The 19,243-nt window shown below is 47.8% G+C and overlaps 1 protein-coding gene across 2 annotated transcripts in view; it reads right to left on the reverse strand.

The window, feature by feature from the left end:
• SLC27A4 (solute carrier family 27 member 4) overlaps window positions 1-19,243 on the reverse strand; it is a 216,662-nt gene that overhangs the window by 82,959 nt on the left and 114,460 nt on the right. For both annotated transcript variants that reach the window (XM_069236970.1, XM_069236971.1), the window contains exon 4: window positions 14,060-14,218. In XM_069236970.1, coding sequence (XP_069093071.1) covers window positions 14,060-14,218 — 159 coding nt within the window. The remainder of the gene's footprint in view (window positions 1-14,059; window positions 14,219-19,243) is intronic.

Raw genomic sequence — 19,243 nt, forward strand, 5'->3', positions numbered from 1 at the left:
CGGGGAAATTGTCCTGAACAATGTGGGGGCACCTTGGCAAGTACCAGGGTGCCCTCACACTTAGTAACTTTGCACCTAACCTTCACTAAGTGAAGGGTAGACATATAGGTGGCTTATAAGTTACTTAAGTGCAGTGTAAAATGGCTGTGAAATAACGTGGACGTTATTTCACTCAGGCTGCTTTTGCAGTCCTGTGTAAGAACTGTCTGAGCTCCCTAAAAGAAATGCTGCAGCCCATAGGGATCTGCTGGAACCCCAATACCCTGGGTACCTAGGTACCATATACTAGGGAATTATAAGGTTGTTCCAGTGTTCCAATCAGAATTGGTAAAAATGGTCACAAGCCTGCAGTGACAATTTTTAAAAGCAGAGAGAGCATAAACACTGAGGTACTGGTTAGCAGAGCCTCAGTGATACAGTTAGGCACCACACAGGAAACACATATAGTCCACAAACTATGAGCACTGGGGTCCTGGCTAGCAGGATCCCAGTGACACAGGCAAAAACAAACTGACAAGCAAGTAAAAATGGGGGTAACGTGCCAGGCAAGATGGTACTTTCCTACACAGAGTGGCCATCATGGAGCTGGGGAACTCGTGTTTGACCAGTGTCAAGTACATGCACTTAAAATGGCTGCTCTGTTCACTCACTATGTCCCAGGTTTGACAACGTCACATTGGGGGCATATTGCTCATGCTATTATGCCCTCACATATAGTATGGTGCACCCTGCCCTAGAGCTGTAAGGCCTACCAGAGGGGTGAGTTACCCATAACATATGCAGTGTAGGGTGGACAGGGCACACAGAGAGGGTGCCATGTCGAGTTTGCCTTTTTAGATTTGCACCAGGACACTCAGCCTGCACTGGTAGTGCTGGGTGCATCTGGGTGCAGGGCCCTAGAGGGTGGCACAATCAGTGCTGCTGCCCTCAGGGGCCTACTCATACTATCCCATGCCCTCGGTACTGCGGTACCCATTTATTAGGGTCTTACAGTGATATATAGGAGTGTATCCAATTGTGCCAAGCATCAGAACAGATTTAGGGAAAGAGCTCTGGCCCAGGGAACCTAGTTAGCAGGGGCCCTGGGCACTACAATTTCTAGGTCACATCAACATCAGGCAAACAGTGGGGGCTAACTATGCAAAAAAAGGCCTCCTCTTACAATGGGCATCTGGAGCTCCAGGTGGTTATCAGGAGCTCCAGGAGGGCAACATAAGGTCTGGGTGGGCATCATAAGGTCTGGGTGAGCATCTGGATCTCTGGGTGGGCATCCGGAGCTCCAGGTGGGCATCAGGAGCTCCGGATGGTAAGCCTGCTAGGGTCGAGGGCAGCTCGTGACTAGAGCTCCTGGATGTGTCTGAGTGTAGTAAGTATTATGGGATTCCTTGTCACTGCTGAGACTAAGTTCTATTTCAGTAGAAGTATAAAAGTGCCTTTCTTTACTCTCCCTTGGGCTGAGCGGCGTTTCCTGCCCGAGAGTTCCTACCTCCTGGTGATCAGTGCTCAGTGACCCTGAGGGAGGTTGTCCATGGTCACACATGCATGCTGCCCTCACACTGAGTGACCTTTGTTACACACTGGGAGGGGTAGACGTCTTGATTCCAAGAGTAGGGCAAAAAACCCGGGCAACTCCGGGTCCCTGAGGGGACTGCGCAAGTGCAGAGGACCCACTGTGACACCCAGTGAGATTCAGGGGGGTGTGAATCTCACATTTTCCAATTAAAAAGCAGTGGGTTGCAGGGTGGAGGGTGAGAGGACCGAGGTTCACGATGTACCGTTCCCATCATGCACAGGGTCAGTACTGGTTTACGTAGGTGGCCCCTGCCAATCCTGGCACAGAGGCTGAAAAACAATGGATTGGAATGTTACCCTGAATGACTGCAGCTGGTTAGACTATTTGCAAGCGTTCATCCCATCACCATTGGGTGTTTGATTGCCAGGAGGATGCCTGGAAACTTGAGACTGGTGCAGCTTCCCAAGCCTACTACTGCCGATGTTTATGTGATGGCACCATCCCAGGCTGCTGAAAAGCTGAAGTGTGATACTCCGGCCTAACACCACACACTGTGCAGCTCAAGAGTGTTAGGTGGTGTAAGCTCACACTTTGGTGTAGCTAAAGAGGGCAAGACGTGTAAGGTCACACACTGGTTCAGTCAGAAGAGTGATTAGGCAGTGTAAGCTCACACTCTGGTGCAGTGGGAAGAGAGTCGTGCGGTGTACGCTCACTCCGGTGCAGTGGGAAGAGTGTTGGGCAGTGTGAGCTCACACTCTGGTGCAGTGGAAACAGTGTCAGGCGGTGTGAACTAACACTCTGGTGCAGTAGGAAGAGAGTAAAACAGTGTAAGCTCACACTCTGGTGCAACTAAAGAGGGCCAAACGGTGAAGGCGCACACTCTGGTGCAGTCAGTAGTGTGTCAGGGGTGTAAGCTCACACCCTGGTGCAGTCAGAAGTGTCAGGCGGTGCAAGCTCACACTCTGGTGCAGCTAAAGAGGGCAAGATGCGTAAGTTCACACTCTGGTGCAGTCAGGGACAGGGTCAAGACTGATTTGCATATGGCTGGGTTCAAACTGGGGTGGCATGGTGAGCAAAATAATGGATGGATTAAACCCAGATCTGTGACTGGGGGTGAATGTTTGATTGGTTCCGCATTCCGTCCATCTAGTTACGCTATCCCACAGCGTCTGTATTTTGCTTTGCTTTTGCCGCCCTAAGTGCGCCGGGTATGCCCAGACGTGGGTCCCGGGCTCACTGTGCCACTGGATTCAAGCTAGCCTGGCTGAAGAGGGGTGAAACCCCGAAACCGGTCCCAGGATGCTTGTTTCCGGTCCAGGGTGAACCTGGCCTGGCAGTTCGGGCTGGACTGTTCCTATGTGGAACAGGGTCAAGACTGATTTGCATATGGCTGGGTTCAAACTGGGGTGGCATGGTGAGCAAAATAATGGATGGATTAAACCCAGATCTGTGACTGGGGGTGAATGTTTGATTGGTTCCGCATTCCGTCCATCTAGTTACGCTATCCCACAGCGTCTGTATTTTGCTTTGCTTTTGCCGCCCTAAGTGCGCCGGGTATGCCCAGACGTGGGTCCCGGGCTCACTGTGCCACTGGATTCAAGCTAGCCTGGCTGAAGAGGGGTGAAACCCCGAAACCGGTCCCAGGATGCTTGTTTCCGGTCCAGGGTGAACCTGGCCTGGCAGTTCGGGCTGGACTGTTCCTATGTGGAACAGGGTCAAGACTGATTTGCATATGGCTGGGTTCAAACTGGGGTGGCATGGTGAGCAAAATAATGGATGGATTAAACCCAGATCTGTGACTGGGGGTGAATGTTTGATTGGTTCCGCATTCCGTCCATCTAGTTACGCTATCCCACAGCGTCTGTATTTTGCTTTGCTTTTGCCGCCCTAAGTGCGCCGGGTATGCCCAGACGTGGGTCCCGGGCTCACTGTGCCACTGGATTCAAGCTAGCCTGGCTGAAGAGGGGTGAAACCCCGAAACCGGTCCCAGGATGCTTGTTTCCGGTCCAGGGTGAACCTGGCCTGGCAGTTCGGGCTGGACTGTTCCTATGTGGAACAGGGTCAAGACTGATTTGCATATGGCTGGGTTCAAACTGGGGTGGCATGGTGAGCAAAATAATGGATGGATTAAACCCAGATCTGTGACTGGGGGTGAATGTTTGATTGGTTCCGCATTCCGTCCATCTAGTTACGCTATCCCACAGCGTCTGTATTTTGCTTTGCAGTCAGAAGAGTGTCGGGAGGTGTAAGCTCACACTCTGGTGCAGTCAGTAGAGTGTCAGGCAGTGTAAGCTCACACTCTGGTGCAGTCAGAAGAGTGTCAGGTGGCATAAAATCCCACTCTGCTGCAGCCAAAGAGGGTCAGATCTTGTACAATGATTATCTGGTGTGTCTGAAGAGGGTCTGATGACGTAAAATCAAACTCTGGTGCAGCCGAAGAGTCAGATGGCGTAAAATCACACTCTGGTGCTGAGAGGTCATCTTTTACATCTGTGGCTGTCCATAACCCATAAGTTAAGTTCCCAGTTGCAGCTAGTGAGGCCGTGTCCGGTGGCCACACCCGTCCTCTGCACACTGTTGTTCCTTGAGCATATCAAAGTGGCCGGCCATCTTCAAGGCACTAGGCCACCAAATACCTGATCTTGGGATTGAGATGCTTCCCGAATGGCACTGATTACCAAACACCAGAGAAACGAAGGTCAGAGGTCACCAAACCAGGCTGGATGAGACCAGCCTTGCACTGATTACTAAACATCGGTGAATCCAAGGTCAGAGGTCACCAGACCAGCCTGGGTGAGACCAGCCTTCCACTGATTTCTGTTAGAAATGGGGTCTTTGGTTGGCAGTCAGGTTACCCCTTGTCCAAGCAAGGACCCTCTCTCTAGTCTGGGTATAGAAGAATCACCCTCAGTTAACCCCTGCTCACCTCCTCTGTAGCTTGGCACGAGCGGGCAGGTTTAACTTCAGAAGCAAGATGTAAAGTATTTGTATCAACACACACAGTAACTCAATGAAAACACTACAAAATGACACAACACAGGTTTAGAAAAATAGATAATATTTATCTAAACAAAACAAGACCACAACGAGAAAAATCCAACATGCACAAGTCAAATTATGAATTAAAAAAGCAAAAATAGTCTTAAATTCTTTAGAAAACAGTGAGAACGTTGTTAGCGTACAAAAGTACCTGTGTAGCGTCAAAATAAAGCCACAAAGGCGCAACTTGTCAGGCAGGACTCTCAGCAGAAAGCCCAAGTGCTAGCAGAGAGGAGTCTTTGCTGTCCCTGAGACTTCAACAACAGGAGGCAAGCTCAGTTCAAGCCCCTGGAGATTCTTCACCAGTGGGAAGTCACACAAAAGTCAGTCTTTGTCCCCTCTCAGGTAGAAGCAGCTACTGCAGGCCAACCCAGCACAGCACAGTCCTTGGCAGAGGTTCCTCTTGGTTCCAGAAGTAATCTGATTTTCAGGAGTTTGGTTGTTCTTCTTATACCCCTTTCTGCTTTTGAAGTAGGCCTACTTCAAAGAGAAGTCTCTGTTGTTTAAAAGATCCTGCCTTGCCCAGGCCAGGCCCAGGACACTCACCAGGGGGTTGGAGACTGCATTGTGTGAGGGCAGGCACAGCCCTTTCAGGTGTGAGTGACCTCTCCTCCCCTCCTCTCCCCTCAGCCCAGATGGCTCATCAGGATATACAGGCTACACCCCAGCTCCCTTTGTGTCACTCTCTAGGGAGAGGTGCAAACAGCCCAACTGTCAAACTGACCCAGGCAGGAAAATTTAAAAACAGGCAGAGTCACAGAATGGTTTAAGCAAGAACATGCCTACTTTCTAAAAGTGGCATTTTCAAACACACAATCTAAAAAACAACTTAACTAAAATATGTATTTTTAAATTGTGAGCTCAGAGACCCCAAACTCCACATGTCTATCTGCTCCCAAAGGGAATCTATGCTTTAATCATATTTAAAGGCAGCCCCCATGTTAACCTAGGAGAGAGATAGACCTTGCAACATTGAAAACCAAATTTGCCAGTACTTCACTGTCAGGACATGTAAAATACATAAGTACATGTCCCACCTTTAACATACAATGCACCCTGCCCATGGGGCTACCTAGAGCCTACCTTGGGGGTTCTTACATGTATAAAATGGGAAGGTTTAGGCCTGGCAAGTCGAATTGGCAGTTTAAAACTGCACTCACAGACACTGCAGTGGTAGGTCTGAGCCATGTTTACAGGGCTACTAATGTGGGTGGCACAACCAGTGCTGCAGGCCCACTAGTAGCATTTGATTTACAGGCCACGGGCACCTCTAGTGCACCTTACTAGTAAATCAAATATGCCAATCATGGATAAGCCAATATACACATATATTTGATAGAAGGAACACTTACACTTTAGCACTGGTCAGCAGTGGTAAACTGTCCAGAGCAAACAAAATAGCAAAAACAGAGTCCAGCACACAGAAACAACCTGGGAGGTAGAAGCAAAAAGTTAGGGGAGACCATGCCAATGATGCTAAGTCTAACAATTACCAAAAACCGGTGAGGCCAAGGTCAGAGGTCACCAAACCAGGCTGGGTGAGACCAGCATTGCACTGATTACCAAACACTGGTAAAGCCAAGGTCACCAGACCAGGCTTGGTGAGACCAGCCTTCAACTGATTACCAAACACCGGTGAAGCCTAGGTCAGAGGTCACCAGATCAGGCTGGGTGAGACCAGCCTTGCACTGATTACCAAATACCAGTGAAGCCAAGGTCAGAAGTCAATAAACCAGGCTGGGTGAGACCAGCCTTGCTATTCAGTGGGAGGGAACCAGTGTGAGTCGGCTTCATAAAGGCAGAACAGTTTTGAACCCTACTAGGTACATTTTTAAAAGATTTGAAGTGACCACTCAGCAGAACTTACACAGCAAGTCCTGAAACTGTTGTGACTTGAGGGTTGGGGGAGGAGGGTTAGAAAAAGTGCCCCCCCCCTCCACCTCTGCTAGATGCTATGTCTGATGGGGTTTCAAATTTAAGTGTTGTATTTGACACAGGCATGCTTCTATGAGACTGGGACAGAGACGCCCCTGAAGTGGTGGGAGGTTGTGTGTGGCATATAAACCAGAAGACCAAACCTGTGGGGTTCCAGAGGGACGAACACAGCTGAAAGCCTGTGAAGAAAAGATGGGTGGACACATCCGAGCAGGTGTGCGGACAAGGGACATCCGAGCAGGTGTGCGGACAAGGGACATCCGAGCAGGTGTGCGGACAAGGGACATCCGAGCAGGTGTGCGGACAAGGGACATCCGAGCAGGTGTGCGGACAAGGGACATCCGAGCAGGTGTGCGGACAAGGGACATCCGAGGAGGTGTGCGGACAAGGGACATCCGAGGAGGTGTGCGGACAAGGGACATCCGAGGAGGTGTGCAGACAAGGGACATCCGAGGAGGTGTGCGGACAAGGGACATCCGAGGAGGTGTGCAGACAAGGGACATCCGAGGAGGTGTGCGGACAAGGGACATCCGAGCAGGTGTGCGGACAAGGTACTCCCAAACTGTGGGTGAGAGTGTGGCCAATGTGCTGGGTTGTACAAAAGAGTACTTACTGTCAGCTGATCCCTAGTTACTTCATCCGAGCCACCAGAGAGCACTGGTGGACTCTTCTAGTGAAGGAGACCAGCTATTACTGGTCTGGCACAGAACTTGGTGAAGATTCTCTATTAGACCTGGAAGGTGTGTGAGAGAGCTCGCCTGACCTGGTGTGTGGGAAGGGGCTCTCCAGAGGAAGGTGAGGACCTTGGAGTCTAGCTCACCTGGCAGCTGAGAAGGAGGGGAGGGGGGCTATCTGCTGGCTCAGGCAGACCCAGAAAGGCCACAGAGACGGTCTGCCCTGGAGACACAGCCAGATACACCCATAGGGGCTCTCTGAAGTCTAGAAGCTATGAGTCGTCTTGTGCCTGTCTGCACAAGACGACTGACCCCCCTGACCCCACTCAGCCCCTCCAGCCTCTGTGTGACTGAAGGCTGGAAGCAGCCTGGAGCTGGGAGTCGCACTGTGTGACTGAAGGGGGTGAACTGTGCTTGCATAAGATGACTGACTCCCCCGGCCTCTCCAGCCTCACTGAAGACTAGAGGCAGCCTATAGCTGGGAGTCGTGCTGTGTGACTGGAGGGAGTGAACTGTGGCTGCACAAGACGACTGACTCCTCCAGCCCTTGGGTGACTGAAGGCTAGAAGCAGCCTGGAGCTGGGAGTCGTGCTGTGTGACTGGAAGGGGTGAACTTTGCCTGCACAAGATGACTGACTCCTCCGGCATGACTGAAGACTGGAGGCAGCATGGAGCTGGGAGTCATGCTGTTGGACTGGAGGGGGTGAACTGTGCCTGCAAAAGATGACTGACCCCTCTGGCCCCTCCAGCCTCACTGAAGACTAAAAGCAGCCTGGAGAATGGAGGTGTGGTGTGTGGGGACGACGACCCTTCAGTGGCCCCTTGTGAGTGCCGGCCAAAAATGTTCATTAACCTTCCACACAGAACGCAGGCACCACAAGGAATGGAAAGGTCACTTTAAAACACAATGGGGGTCATTCCGACCCCGGCGGGCACCGCCCACCGGGCGGAGACCGTCAGAAGACCGCACCGCGGTCAAATGACCGCGGCGGTCATTCTGACTTTCCCGCTGGGCGGGCGGGCGACCGCCAAAAGGCCGCCCAGCGGGAAAGCCCCAGCAACGATGAAGCCGGCTCCGAATGGAGCCGGCAGAGTTGCTGGTGTGCGACGGGTGCAGTGGCACCCGTCGCGATTTTCAGTGTCTGCTAGGCAGACACTGAAAATCATTATGGGGCCCTGTTAGGGGGCCCCTGCACTGCCCATGCCTGTGGCATGGGCAGTGCCGGGGCCCCCAGGGGCCCCACAACACCCGTTCCCGCCATCCTCTTCCTGGCGGTTTTTACCGCCAGGACCAGGATGGCGGGAAGGGGGTCCGAATCCCCATGGCGGTGCTGCGAGCAGCGCCGCCATGGAGGATTCTTTGGGGCAGGGGTAAACCGGCGGGAAACCGCTGGTTGCCCTTTACTGACCGCGGCTTTACTGCCGCGGTCAGAATTGCCCATGAAGCACCGCCAGCCTGTTGGCGGTGCTTCCGCGGCACTCTGCCCTGGCGGTTTTCAACCGCCAGGGTCAGAATGACCGCCAATATCTTTAAATGACTGATCCAAGTTTTGCTGTTTTTTTATTTGAATCAATTGGTCTGGGTACAGTAATGGGTGGGTGTTTGGTGCAAGTGTTGTGCTGGTGTTGCTATCCCGGAACAACTTTTCTCTGAAGTCACTTCAATCTCTGCCCCGTGCAACTAAGGGGCGGGGAGGCGTCTTAGAGACACAATGTTTGTCTAACCAGGAGCCATTCGATAAATCTGCAAAATGTTATGCAATCCATACCCGACAACTACCATGCAACACAAACACCACATCCAATGCTTATCGTCTCATATTATTTACACCAATATTTAATAACACTTAAATCACCTCATTACACAACACCACATTCTCAGGCCAAAAAATGTTTTAGGGCCTTGTTCCCCAAAATGGTGGGTCACGAACGTCCAAGCATGAAGTAAAGATGCCTTTATATTCTGTATTTATATGGCCACATTTGCTGGACTTCAAAGACAGAGGTCAAATGTCAGGCTATGCCTTCGGATAAATTGGTGCTTATGTGTTTATGGAACATTGGGAGTGGTGTTTACAAGCTCCTCTCACTTTGCAGCCGGAGAAAGAAAACTAAAGTGAACTGTGTGGTGATCTCGCTGGGGTACAGGGAGCTGTGAAAGGAAAAGCTGTAGGATGACATTTTTTTACCAAAACAAAATATAAATACATGTCAATGAACTGTACACATTCAGCAGTTATGAATGAAACAAACCTTTTTTGTAGTTCTCAAGTGTGCTGGAAACAAAGTTTTTAACAGGATCAAAAGAAAACAGGACACTTTATTAATCTTTTGTGTGTCATCAAGTATTTACTGAAACCAAATTTCCACACTTTATCATTTGTGAGTAATACAGTTTCACCAGGAGACTGCTTTGTGTGAGGAAGATGTGTTGCCTGTAATGACAGTGTCTACCACACCATGCTTCAGTTACATTAAAACATTGACTGCCTCCTGTTTATCATTCTAAAAATTGGGTCGTGGTTCAAAAATGTTTGGGAAGAACTGGTCTCGTGCCTTAATGACTGTGCACATGGAAACAACTCTTCATAGTCACAAGGCTTCTTCAATGTGATTTACTTCGATTTAACCCCTTGCACCCTGGTTATGACTGTTTTGTTTTTTACCATAAATACATACGAAAAACACCACAGCATAAATCATATACGCAGATGCGCAAACTGCAGTGTGCTATTTATAACCATTGTTGAAGGAGGGCAGAGGTATCATGGCCAGCTGAGGCCTCGCCTCTTGTGAGTCACGGCCGTTGCCAAACTTAACTGTAAAAAAAAGAAAAAAAATTTGCTACGCACACCGTGCAAAATGTGCATATATAATATTCACACCAAAAAAAGTGGTTACAGGGACGTTATAGTTAGGTTCTAAATTTACGTACACAAAACGAGTGAAATTCAACAGGGTTACTTCAAGTAACTATAACTCGCGCCCTGAGGTAAGTATAAGTCGCGCCCACGCAACACAGAGTTTTCTCATCAATAATTTTACTGCAAATGCTGAGGTGATATTATCAATGATGGGATAGAAGGGGTCATGAGTGATGTAATATCTGGGGTCATTAGCAGTGCATGGGGAGGGTGTGAGAAAGTAGCCTCTTTCTAGCCTTGTTACCCCCACTTTTGGCCTGTTTGTGAGTGTATGTCAGGGTGTTTTCACTGTCTTACTGGGATCCTGCCAGCCAGGGCCCAGTGCTCATAGTGAAAACCCTATGTTTTCAGTATGTTTGTTATGTGTCACTGGGACCCTGCTAGCCAGGACACCAGTGCTCATAAGTTTGTGGCATATATGTATGTGTTCCCTGTGTGGTGCCTAACTGTCTCACTGAGGCTCTGCTAACCAGAACCTCAGTGGTTTGCTCTCTCTGTACAAATTATCACTAACAGGCTAGTGACCAATTTTACCAATTTACATTGGCATACTGGAACACCCTTATAATTCCCTAGTATATGGTACTGAGGTACCCAGGGTATTGGGGTTCCATGAGATCCCTATGGGCTGCAGCATTTCTTTTGCCACCCATAGGGAGCTCTGACAATTCTTACACAGGCCTGCCACTGCAGCCTGAGTGAAATAACGTCCACGTTATTTCACAGCCATTTTACACTGCACTTAAGTAACTTATAAGTCACCTATATGTCTAACCTTTACCTGGTAAAGGTTAGGTGCTAAGTTACTTAGTGTGTGGGCACCCTGGCACTAGCCAAGGTGCCCCCACATTGTTCAGGGCAAATTCCCCGGACTTTGTGAGTGCGGGGACACCATTACACGCGTGCACTATACATAGGTCACTACCTATGTATAGCTTCACAATGGTAACTCCAAATATGGCCATGTAACATGTCTAAGATCATGGCATTGCCCCACCAATGCCATCCTGGTATTGGGGAGACAATCCCATGATTCCCCGGGTCTCTAGCACAGACCCGGGTACTGCCAAACTGCCTTTCCCGGGGTTTCACTGCAGCTACCAACCCCTCAGACAGGTTTCTGCCCTCCTGGGGTCCAGCCAGGCTTGGCCCAGGAAGGCAGAACAAAGGACTTCCTCAGAGAGAGGGTGTTACACCCTCTCCCTTTGGAATAAGGTGTCAGGGCTGGGGAGGAGTAGCCTCCCCCAGCCTCTGGAAATGCTTTGATGGGCACAGATGGTGCCCATCTCTGCATAAGCCAGTCTACACCGGTTCAGTGATCCCCCAGCCCTGCTCTGGCGCGAAACTGGACAAAGGAAAGGGGAGTGGCCACTCCCCTGACCTGCACCTCCCCTGGGAGGTGCCCAGAGCTCCTTCAGTGTGCTCCAGACCTCTGCCATCTTGGAAATAGAGGTGCTGCTGGCACACTGGACTGCTCTGAGTGGCCAGGGCCAGCAGGTGACGTCAGAGACTCCTTCTGATAGGCTCCTTCAGGTGTTGCTAGCCTATCCTCTCTCCTAAGTAGCCAAACCTCCTTTTCTGGCTATTTAGGGTCTCTGCTTTGGGGAATTCCTTAGATAACGAATGCAAGAGCTCATCAGAGTTCCTCTGCATCTCTCTCTTCACCTTCTGCCAAGGAATCGACTGCTGACCGCGCTGGAAGCCTGCAAAACTGCAACAAAGTAGCAACGATGACTACTGCGACACTGTAACGCTGATCCAGCCGCCTTCTCGACTGTTTTCCTGGTGGTGCATGCTGTGGGGGTAGTCTGCCTCCTCTCTGCACTAGAAGCTCCGAAGAAATCTCCCGTGAGTCGACGGAATCTTCCCCCTGCAACCGCAGGCACCAAAGAACTGCATCACCGGTCCTCTGGGTCTCCTCTCAGCACGACGAGCGAGGTCCCTTGAACTCAGCAACTCTGTCCAAGTGACTCCCACAGTCCAGTGACTCTTCAGTCCAAGTTTGGTGGAGGTAAGTCCTTGCCTCCCCACGCTAGACTGCATTGCTGGAAACCGCGTGTTTTGCAGCTACTCTGGCTCCTGTGCACTCACCGAGGATTTCCTTTGTGCACAGCCAAGCCTGGGTCCACGGCACTCTAACCTGCATTGCACGACCTCCTGAGTTGTCCTCCGGCGGCGTGGGACTCTCTTGTGCAACTTCGGGTGACCACCGTTTCACTCCACTTCGTAGTGCCTGTTCCGGCACTTCTGCGGGTGCTGCCTGCTTCTGAGAGGGCTCCTTGTCTTGCTGGGCGTCCCCTCTGTCCTCTCACGCAATTGGTGACATCCTGGTCCCTCCTGGGCCACAGCAGCATCCAAAAACCCTAACCGCGACCCTTGCAGCTAGCAAGGCTTGTTTGCGGTCTTTCTGCGGGAAAACAGTTCTGCACGACGGGGGACATCCATCCTCCAAAGGGGAAATTTCTAGCCCTTGTCGTTCGTGCAGAATCCTCAGCTTCTACCATCTGGTGGCAGCTTCTTTGCATCCACAGCTGGCATTTCCTGGGCATCTGCCCACTCCCGACTTGATCGTGACTTTTGGACTTGGTCCCCTTGTTCCACAGGTACCCTCGTTTGGAAATCCATCGTTGTTGCATTGCTGGTGTTGGTCTTTCCTGCAGAATTCCCCTATCACGACTTCTGTGCTCTTTGGGGAACTTAGGTGCACTTGGCACACACTTTTCAGGGTCTTGGGGTGGGCTATTTTTCTAACCCTCACTGTTTTCTTACAGTCCCAGCGACCCTCTACGAGGTCACATAGGTTTGGGGTCCATTCGTGGTTCGCATTCCACTTCTAGAGTATATGGTTTGTGTTGCCCCTATCCCTATGTGCCCCCATTGCATTCTATTGTGACTATACATTGTTTGCACTGTTTTCTATTGCTATTACTGCATATTTTGGTATTGTGTACATATATCTTGTGTATATTTGCTATCCTCATACTGAGGGTACTCACTGAGATACTTTGGCATATTGTCATAAAAATAAAGTACCTTTATTTTTAGTATATCTGTGTATTGTGTTTTCTTATGGTATTGTGCATATGACACTAGTGGTACTGTAGGAGCTTCACTCGTCTCCTAGTTCAGCCTAAGCTGCTCTGGTAAGCTACCTTTTCTATCAGCCTAAGCTGCTAGACACCCTATACACTAATAAGGGATACCTGGCCCTGGTGCAAGGTGCAAGTACCCCTAGGTACTCACTACAAGCCAGTCCAGCCTCCTACAGAGGGCACGAGTTACAGTTACAGGGCACAAGGTATTGCTTAGACATGTATTCAATTATGACCACGGTGCGATTGTAAATATCTAGGTGTAATGCTATCCCTCTCTGGGTTCAGGTCCTGGCATCTCCCCTGACACTGTGTCCAATGCTTTGCCATTCTGGGCCTCTCCCCTGTGCCTTTGGTTCAGACACAAGACACTCTGGGTCCCCTCCAAGGTGTCACATCCCAACATCCACTTAACAACATACAAGAATCATCTACTGAGGTTTCTACTCATGTACAGAGTGATAAAGTGCATCAAGCACCGCTAGTAAAAGGAGAAAAACAGAAACTAAATATATACACACATCTGTAAACTCATGGACCGGAGGTACCCTGTTTACCCCACAGCGCTCTGGATATCCTGTGTACCTCAACAAGCTTGTTATGTGCCCTGCGCTTCTACCTCTTGAACTCTACCCTAGTACCTGTTCAGCTCAGCAATTCAACCTTTCACATCTGCAAATCTACCTCTTGAGTTCTGTGCGGTACTTCTTGAGTTCTGCATGTGCACCTCTTGAGCCCTGCGCTTGTACCTCTTGAGGTCTGCACATGTACCTCTTGAGCTCTGCAAATCCATCTCTTGAGCTCTGCGCATGTCATACTTGTGTTCCAAATGGCCCCACTGCTTTTGCCTTTCTTGGAGTTCACTCAAGCACATACTCTTACCTGAGAATCCTTTGTTGGACGGGGTAGGAGGGTGCCTGGACGCGCTCTCCAGCAATGGATTCAGACATTCTGTGCCAGGGGGCAGAGTTGCTTGACTGCAATCACCAGAGCAGAAAAGCCGAACAGACTTCCCAATCATCGGATGAACTTCATTCATGGCTGTGGAGAGAGGACAGCGTTGGAGGTCTTACTTAAATTCCACCTCTACTTACCCCTTGAACTTGACCACAAGAGATCTTATTCTGTGTCTGAAATGCTGCAGCATGAGGCACTCAAACGCCTCAATAAAGAATAACGTAAATTAATCATTCAAGGTCCAGCTTCATTTCCTATATCAACGCTCATATTCTATTGTATCAGGGGTGTGGAATTCCTATAGCCAGATGCCCAGGACATATTGTTTGGCGTCAAGGACAACAAGATTTATTGTTTATTTTGTCCTTGGGAAACGTAGCCCCAAGCCCCTGCAGCACAAACCCTTTGGCTGTCAGTTTACTATGACACATTACGGAGCAGAGAAGGGCACTGTCTGCAGGTGAGGTAATATTTGTGGGCATATGTTAATACTGTTTGAAGTCGTATTTCTGGTTCATTAATGCAAAGTCTTTATTATTAGGGTGAGTGCTCAAATGAAATGTCATATGCTCGGAGTGCATTACTGAAGGGTTCCAGTATAAAAATGTGAACACTCTTTTGCAAAGTTTAACAATGAGGCTAGGTATAATGCTCCCAGAATGCTCTCTGATTACATGCAAATATATGCAGATGCTGAAAGCAAGACTGAGGATTCTTTACTTTCAAAATAAAATGTTTCCCCCAAAAAATGCAACTAGGAAAAAAAACATTTTGCTAAATTATTGTGAAATTGTAGTCACCATTTCTTTGAAAGATTATTTAATAAAATGTGTTTATACATGCTAGCATTAAAAAATATATTCATAATGGAAAATCAGTGTAACCAGTTTCAACAAGATGATGGGAAACATTAAAATAAAACAGCATTGGCAAAGCCAATAGGTCTGATATTGATAGCCAGCCTTTTCATTTTGTTAATGCGTGTCTTACTTTTACATGTTTTTTGTAAAACTTTATTGTTGTGGGAGCTAAGGGGCACTCGCCATTTTAACAAACATTTGAAAAAGCACAAATATTTTTGGGTCTCAGGAAGCGCACATTGCCACAGTAGCTCCTGGCACTGAACAAAACTTTGTGTGCTAATATGCTTCTATGAAAGAGAAGTATGCTGTCAAGTGAAGCCAGTCGAAAGAGAGAGAAAATGTTAATCATTCCAAAACATCTTGGTTGATGCCAAACCAAATGAGATGCCCAATTCTTAATGTCAAACGTGCACCCGTGGTCTATGTCCTTGTGATAGTGCAGATTTACGGCTTTCATGAATGCAGAAGAATTTACATTAGTAGGCCAGGAAATCGTACTCCTAGAAAGTATTTGTGAACTGTATTTTAGCACAAGCAAGTATGCATCTGTAGATTTGCTCATGTGCAAATCTGTTGAGCATTTACAAGTTCACTTTCTCTCCAACCACTTTTTTTCCCAACCCTAGAAGACGTTTTACTTCTGCCCTTATCAAGGAGTATATTTTCAACCTTTCTCAGAAAGGGAAAAGATTAGAGAAGAGCTGGTGAAAACCCCTAAAACACACAAGTTATTAGGTTTTCACAGACTCAAAAGGACATTAAAACCCTGGAACTATTGCTTCCTGCCACCTACATACTCAGGATGTACAACTGCGAGAAGGTGGCAAAATAAGGGAATTGCTAGTATTCAAGCCCTACCATAGTGTGAGTCCTGGCATACTCAGAGAGGCTATCACCAGAGCTCTTACACAATGAGATGGCTGCCATAATTTGTCGCCGCACTACATGGCACCAAAGGGAAAAGAAGATTTATGAACAACCTGTCCCAAGTAGATATTTTATGAAATTCTACACCCCTGATTGTATCCTCCTTAGGTTGGCCACGCTCAAAGCCTGGAATTCAATGTCCCTTATACCACCTATTCTCTATCCTTCTCTAAATTAATTTACACTCTAAAAGGTTGTGGTAATGGATTCGTCAGCACATCTCCTCCGGGGGGCAGAAAGCCCTCTTAGGTTGAAGTTCCATTTGCAATTGATAAGGGCACAGGAGACTAACGGGAACAAAGCACCAATTTTGCACAAGTTGCACGCTGCAATGTTACATTAGTTTTGACCTGAGGACCAAGACAGGCTTCATGTAACGAGCTGAATGATACCGTGGAGAACCCACTGCGGCTACACCGTTCAGGGGCTCGCATAGCTGAAGGGTCAGCGCCCAACCCCGTACTCACCAATGAGCAACCAAGCATTTCCACTGCAAAAACAACTATTTTTCATTTTTCACTGCCAACAAATGTAAAATACATGTTTTGCCCATGACATATGCTGCACCCGGTCTTAGGGCTCAGTAGGCCACTGGGATGACTTACATATACGTCCAACGGAGGTTTGACTCTGCCATTTGTTTAAATGGCAAGGTCGGGTTAGCAGTTTAAAACTGCTTTCCCAGTCTGCAGTGGTGGACTGGGAGCCTCGTTTTACTCACGTCACACCCAGGGTGGCACAACCAGTGCTGCCATCCCTGGGGGGGACCCCTAACTTACATGCCCTGCCTATCCTGGGGACCATATAGGTAAGTCAGCCAATGCCAATTGTGACACATACGTCTTTGGGGCAGGGGACAGCACTGACGTCTGGTTAGCAGGCATCAGTGAACTCTCAGAGTCTAAACACCGGCAACATCAGTCACAAAACTTGTGGGTGACCATACATAAGAGCAATTATAACAATGCTAAATAGAAGCTTTACAGCAATACATCACTGAGAAACAACTAACCTGGGGCCGCCAGGTTAGGTCATTGTTGAACCCCCCTCGAATCACTATAACTGTGGCTCAAACCTCAAAGAAATCTGGTTCAAGGGGTTCACTACTGTGTTTACAGTCACTGTGGGGGCGGAAGTGTCGAACAGAGAGTCAAAGGGTGCAAAGTAGGCTATAATCTGTATACATTCTGTCCGACTCTATCCGCAACTCCGGGTGCAACACTCAACTAATGATTAGCTTTGAGACTTGACCTGGCTGAAATTTATATTGCGCTTCTTTAATTCACACAATTTCAAAAATTTCGAGTTAACCTTGTATGCAAAATTCCATTACGTCACACTGCTTATTTATACCTCAGTTCGCAACAAAAGTACAGCACGGCTACGCGGGAACAATACGAGCAAAAGAACGCTGCTGTTTGCGGCAAAGGTTTGTGTATGCTTTTTTGTGGTGCTTAACGTGGCCCCATGCTAAATGGCAGATTTGCATTTAGAGTAATTACACATACTGTAGATTTTCCTAGTAATTTATGAAGGAATGTCTTAATTTTATTAAAGACACGGAGGCTCCTATTATGCTTTCTTTTCTTGATTTATTTTAAATAGCAGCAGCAAAGAGTGAAAAACTACAAATGCCAGTAGACCAATGGGAAGACAATAGAACCCACTTATAGAACCAATCAGTGTCGAGGAACCCTACGATATACCGAACTTGACTGCAAGCAGCCCTCTTTTCTTGGGCGAGAAAAATCATGAATAAGTATTTAACATTGTAAAAAAGCAACAAATAATAGGAATAGCTAAAACAAGGAAGAAAACATCTTGAACTAAGTCCATTTGAAGAAATCAATCATAACGGGAATCGGCAGGAAGAAGATATCCGGTGGAGGTCTGAGTTTGGAGAATCCTGGCAATCTAGATGGTTTTTAGTTAGTTGATGGTGTTGAGAGTGGATGAAATGGTTAGGGCTGGAAAAAACATAATGAATGCAATGTTGTGGCGGGATAATACTTGCCTCCTTGTCTTCAATAAAACTAAGACTTTCCTTCATAAATTAATAGGAAAATCAACGTTTTATGTCAAGACCGGAGGCTCCTATTATGCTTCTTTAGAGCATATAAATTGCCCCTGAAGAAGCTGCAGTAACAGGCTTGCAATAAAAAGATTGAAAAATGACATCATTAGACCAATCGGCTGATCTGAGAATGTCCTCTAGACGAGATCCTGCCCAAAAGGATTTGGAAGCCAGGGCGCCTCGGAGGGAGGCCCACATTTCAACGTATCAATACTCGCCAGGGACATAACCCATTTAACCCATCGAGACAAAGTAGGGGAGGAAACACGTTTGTGGGGTGTTCTGAAGGAAATAAGTAATTGTGTATCAGAGGACGTTCTGAGATGGATTGTTTTTTGTTTGTAAATTTTAAGACAATGTTTTACACTTACTTTTGGTTGTTTGGAAAAATAAGGGTAAAAAACAGCTGATGTTAGTTTTGGTATGTCTTCTGACATTGAAAAGGATACATCTGACAATTGTTTGATGGATATCAAGCACAATAACTTAATTTAGCTGAAAGGATTTCAAGCAATAGGTAGGTATTGTCCTGCCAAGACAATTGTAAAACACATTGACATCCCATAATTCACTATATTTTGGAACAGCAGGATTAGAATACTTTACTCCTGTTAACAGGCGACTGATGAACAGATGTTGACCAACAGGTTTTACATTAATGTGAGGATGGTTGATTGAAATCACTGAACGGTAAAGGTTTACTGTTTAATATGATTTGCCTGAACTAGCTTGAACAACCCAGAAATTAGCAATCAAAGTGATATCTGCTGAAAAGGGATTGCAAGATTTTCCTATACACCAGCTAGCCGTCATCGACCAGGCTGAATTGTATGCTTTGGTAGTACCTGGAGTCTATGATTCTTTGATGTACTCTGAATCTTCAGTCGGAAATCCTGGATAAGATTGGGAATTCCATCTACTTTCCAAGCTGATAGCTGTACTGTATTGTTAAGAATTAGATTGTGCGGAAGACCTTCTAGACTGAGGAGGAGTTCGGGAAATGAAGGAAGAAGGAATGGACAGTCTATGCTAAGTTCTAGAAGGGGAGGATACCACACCTGAGACTGCCAGAATGATGCAACCAGAACTAGAATGGCCTTCTGTCGTCGAGCTTGGGAGAGAATCCTGGTGATCATCACGAAAGATGGAAAAGCATAGATGGTTGTCAGAGACCAGTCTTGCAGGAAAGCATCTGTCGCTATAGAATCTGGTCTCTAACTGAAGAACTGGGGAAGCTGAGAGTTC

This window comes from Pleurodeles waltl, chromosome 6 (assembly GCF_031143425.1).
Source record: "Pleurodeles waltl isolate 20211129_DDA chromosome 6, aPleWal1.hap1.20221129, whole genome shotgun sequence".
Taxonomy (NCBI): domain Eukaryota; kingdom Metazoa; phylum Chordata; class Amphibia; order Caudata; family Salamandridae; genus Pleurodeles; species Pleurodeles waltl.